The sequence below is a fragment of the Tympanuchus pallidicinctus genome, unplaced genomic scaffold (genome assembly GCF_026119805.1).
Source record: "Tympanuchus pallidicinctus isolate F22 unplaced genomic scaffold, pur_lepc_1.0 scaffold39, whole genome shotgun sequence".
Classification (NCBI taxonomy): domain Eukaryota; kingdom Metazoa; phylum Chordata; class Aves; order Galliformes; family Phasianidae; genus Tympanuchus; species Tympanuchus pallidicinctus.
Genome location: NW_026294757.1, coordinates 258675 through 262967, shown reverse-complemented (window position 1 = coordinate 262967; position 4293 = coordinate 258675). Strand labels below are relative to the sequence as shown.

Here is a 4293-nt window from a genome sequence, read left to right as displayed (position 1 = left end):
GTTCTGTGTGTGGTTCCTTGGCGCGGACACGGAGCTGCACGGGGTGCTTCCATGCCTGCGTTGCTTGTGGCACCCCGTGCTGCCCGAGCTCTGTGCCGACGCCGCTTTTTCTCCTGTGCAAATTGTGGGTCAGCCCCCGCCCTTCTCAGCCCGATGAGGTGCAGTGCTGTGTTGTGTTGTGTTGTGCTGTGTGCTGTGCTGTGTGTAACTCTGTCAGTTTTAGTTGTTGCTGTATTGTGTGTGAACAGAGTAGAACAGTAACACAAATCCCCCCAGCCTGGAGTTGAGCCGGAAGCCGTGGAAGAGCTGCGCGCATCTCCTGCAGCGCTGCCGTGTGCGTGCGGAGCGCCGCCGCCATGTGCGGGACGGGGTGAGGGGCGGTGCGGGCTGCAGAACGAGACCCGCCGCGTGACTGGGGATCGCTGTATGCGTGAATGTAAGTCGCCGTGCATTAAAGGCGCTGCACTGCAGGCTGCGGTCTCTTTTTGCTCCCAGGGGTCGGACAGGAGCTGGGGGTCCTGCGGTCGTTCCTCCGGCCTGTTACCGGAGGTGCGGGGTTCCGGGCGGTGCGGGGTCCCTCCCGCTCCCAGGCGCAGCTTTTTCCTCCCCGTTTCCTGCAGCGCCGCGGGGCGCGGACTGACAGCGCCCCCTTCCGGCCGGGAGGGAGAGGGTCACCACGCCCCGCCCACCCCCACGGCCCCGCCCATCTCCATGGCCCCGCCTCCTCTCTGCCCCACCCCGGTCTCCCTCCCGCCTCCCTTCGCTGATTGGCTCTCAGTGGTCCCGCCCCCTTTCGCCGGCGGCGCGGATTGGCGGAGCTCGGCACGGCCCGAAGCGAGCGGCGCGGCCATGGCGGTACCACTGCGGGTGGCGGCGATGGCGGCTTTGCTGGCGGCGGCGCTGGCTCCGTTGCCCCCCGAGCTGCGGGGACCGGTGGGGGACGCGCGGCAGGAGGCGGCGGTGCGGGCGCTGGCGCGGCGCCTGCTGGGCTCCAGGGCCGCCGCCGTGGCGCTGTCGGTGGACTCGGCGTTGGCGGCGGGCGGGCCTGACGCGTACCGGCTGCGCTCCCCGCCCGGCGGCGCCGTGGCCGTGGCCGTGACGGGCTCCAGCGGCGTGGCGGCCGCCGCCGGCCTCTACCGGTACCTGCGGGACTTCTGCGGCTGCCATCTCTCGTGGTCCGCGGCTCAGCTCCGCCTGCCCGACCCTCTGCCGCGGTTGCAGACTGAGATCCGCGCCGCCACCCCCAACAGGTACCGGCGGGGCACCCCGAAGCTGCGATGAACCGCGGGGGCCGGGGCCGCTCCACCGGCACTCCGACCCCCCAGCCCCCCGGTTCTGGGCTCCGGGCTACCTCCCTCCCACCCGTCCGTGTCCTGGTGCGGGCATCTCGCGCCCCCCGTCACCGCGGCACGAAGCGCTCCCAGCCCTCAGCGTCCCGCCGCCCTCAGGTACCGCTACTACCAGAACGTCTGCGCCCAGAGCTACTCGTACGCCTGGTGGGACTGGGAGCGCTGGGAGCGCGAGATCGACTGGATGGCGCTGAGCGGCATCAACGCGGCGCCCGCCTTCGCCGGGCAGGAGGCGCTGTGGCAGCGGGTGGGTGCCGCGCGGGGCGGGCGGGGCGCGGCGGGCGGCGCGGGGCTGACCGGAGGCCGTGCAGGTTTACCGCACGCTGGGGCTGAACCAGAGTGAGATCGACGCCCACTTCACGGGGCCGGCGTTCCTGGCGTGGAACCGTATGGGGAACCTGCACGGCTGGGCCGGGCCGCTGCCGCGTGCGTGGCACCTCCAGCAGCTGTACCTGCAGGTATGGGGGGACGGGACGCCCCGCCCTGGCATTTCCCGGCCCCGTTCGGGGCGCGGGGCTCCTCTCCCTGCTCTCTCCCCCTCAGTACAGGATCGTGGAGCGGATGCGTTCGCTGGGGATGACCACGGTGCTGCCGGCCTTCGCGGGCCATGTGCCACCGGGGGTTCTGCGGTAAGTGGGACTGAAGGTGGCTGCTCTGAGTCGCAGCCCTGCGCCCTGCAGGGCCCTGCCTGCGTCCCTCCATGAGGCCCCCTGGCCTCGTCCCACTGCCCATTCCCATCCCGTCCCCACTCAGGGTCTTCCCGCGCATCAACGCCACGCGCCTCGGGAACTGGAGCCACTTCGACTGCACGCTGTCCTGTGCCTACCTGCTGTCCCCTGAGGAGCCCATGTTCCAGGTGATTGGGACACTCTTCCTGAAGGAGCTCATCAAGGAATTTGGCACTGATCACATGTACAGCGCAGACACCTTCAACGAGATGAGCCCGCTGTCCTCTGACCCCGCATACCTGGCGGGCATCACCAACGCCGTCTTCAGGGCCATGACGGGAGGTGGGTCGCTGCGAGGCCGTGCTGTGCACGCTTGAGGCCCCACCACAGCTGCCATTGGGACTGTGACTACTGTGCTCACTTTGCTCTCTGCCCGCAGCGGATCCTGAGGCGCAGTGGCTGATGCAGGGGTGGCTCTTCCAGCACCAGCCGGCCTTCTGGCAGCCGCCGCAGGTGCAGGCGGTGCTGCGTGCTGTGCCCCTGGGCCGCATGATCGTCCTCGACCTCTTCGCTGAGTCCAAACCTGTCTACGAGTGGACCGAGTCCTTCTATGGGCAGCCCTTCATCTGGTGCATGCTGCACAACTTTGGCGGCAACCACGGCCTCTTCGGTGCCGTGGATGCCATCAATCACGGCCCTTTTGTGGCACGGCGCTTCCCCAACTCCACCATGGTGGGCACAGGGCTGGTGCCCGAGGGCATCGAGCAGAACGACATGGTGTACGAGCTGATGAACGAGCTGGGCTGGCGCCACGAGCCCCTTAACCTCCCTGTGTGGGTGTCCCGCTACGCCCAGCGCCGCTACGGGGCCCCCAACGCCGCCGCCAGTGCCGCATGGCAGCTGCTGCTGCGCAGCGTCTACAACTGCACCGGCGCCTGCATCAACCACAACCGCAGCCCACTGGTGCGCCGCCCGTCCCTGCACATGGACACGCAGCTCTGGTACAACGCCAGCGACGTCTTCGAGGCGTGGAGGCTGCTGCTGAGCGCTGGCACCGCGCTGGGCTCCAGCCCGGCCTTCCGCTACGACCTGGCTGACGTGACGCGGCAGGCGGTGCAGCAGCTGGTGGGCGATTACTACCAGCGCATCCGAGACTCCTTCCAGCGCCGCGCGCTGCCCGAGCTGCTGGCGGCCGGCGGGGTTCTGCTGTACGATCTGCTGCCCGAGCTGGACGCGCTGCTGGGCTCCCAGCGCCTCTTCCTGCTGGGCCGAATGCTGCAATCTGCCCGCGCTGTCGCCACCAGCGAGCGTGAGGCTGAGCAGTACGAGCACAACGCCCGCAACCAGGTGACGCTGTGGGGGCCCAGTGGGAACATCCTGGACTACGCCAACAAGCAGCTGGCGGGGCTGGTGCTGGATTATTATGGGGTGCGCTGGACCCTCTTTGTCTCTCTGCTGGTAGAGAGCCTGAACACAGGCAGCCCCTTCCACCAGGAGCAGTTCAACCAGGCTGTCTTCCAAGTGGAGAGGGGCTTCGTCTACAATGAGAAGCGCTACCCTGCGATGCCTGTCGGTGACACACTGGAGATTGCCAGGAAGATCTTCCTCAAGTACTATCCCAGTGCCACACAGCATGGCTGGGACGGGCCCCCCTGATGTGGGGTTGTGCCACTCAAAGCCCCCCAGGAGGAGGGCAGAGCCCCCACGCCTGAGTGCTGCACCCCTGTGACCAGCGCCAGAATGAAGGAGCTGAGCACCAGCGGGAGCGGCCTGCATCCCAGAGGATGGGAATTGCCCCAGGGGCTGCTGCAGCCCAGAGACCTGCTTGATCCTGCCAGCACCCAGCCTGCCCCGTGCTGGGCTGCCCACAGAGCATGGAGGCGCAGGAGTGGGGCTCTGCTGCCCCACTGGAAGCTGGGTGGTGCCCAGGCAGGAGCTGGTGAGGGTGGAGCAGCAAAATATGGGTCCCCGGGGCAGCCTTGGGAGGACTGTGGTGCTCCAAGGGCAGCCCCAGTTACACACAGTGCCTTTGTATTGAAAGAGATTCTGCCAGGCTCCCCATGGTGGGCTTTTCTCTGCCTTTTCTTCCCAGTACTGGCGGTCAGCACGAGGGGCTATTAAAGCCCTGGGTGCTTGGTACCGTTGGGCTCCTGTGTCTGTCTCTGCTGCCCTCCAGCACGCAGTTTGTTTCTAATGAGCTGAAGGAAGCAGCTCATGACGCACACAGAGGGAATGTGGGTGGTGTGCAGGGAAAAAGTACCACAGGATGTGGGGCA

The 4293-nt window shown here is 67.5% G+C and overlaps 1 protein-coding gene across 1 annotated transcript; it reads left to right on the top strand.

Moving 5' to 3' along the window:
• The first annotated feature begins 849 nt into the window (after positions 1 to 849).
• NAGLU (N-acetyl-alpha-glucosaminidase) lies at positions 850 to 4153 on the top strand. The gene is made up of 6 exons (XM_052700002.1): positions 850 to 1250; positions 1449 to 1596; positions 1661 to 1807; positions 1893 to 1978; positions 2103 to 2359; positions 2457 to 4153. Exons 1-6 carry the CDS (start codon positions 850 to 852, stop codon positions 3671 to 3673), a joined length of 2256 nt encoding a protein of 751 aa, XP_052555962.1. The 3' UTR covers positions 3674 to 4153.
• Positions 4154 to 4293: the final 140 nt, after the last annotated feature.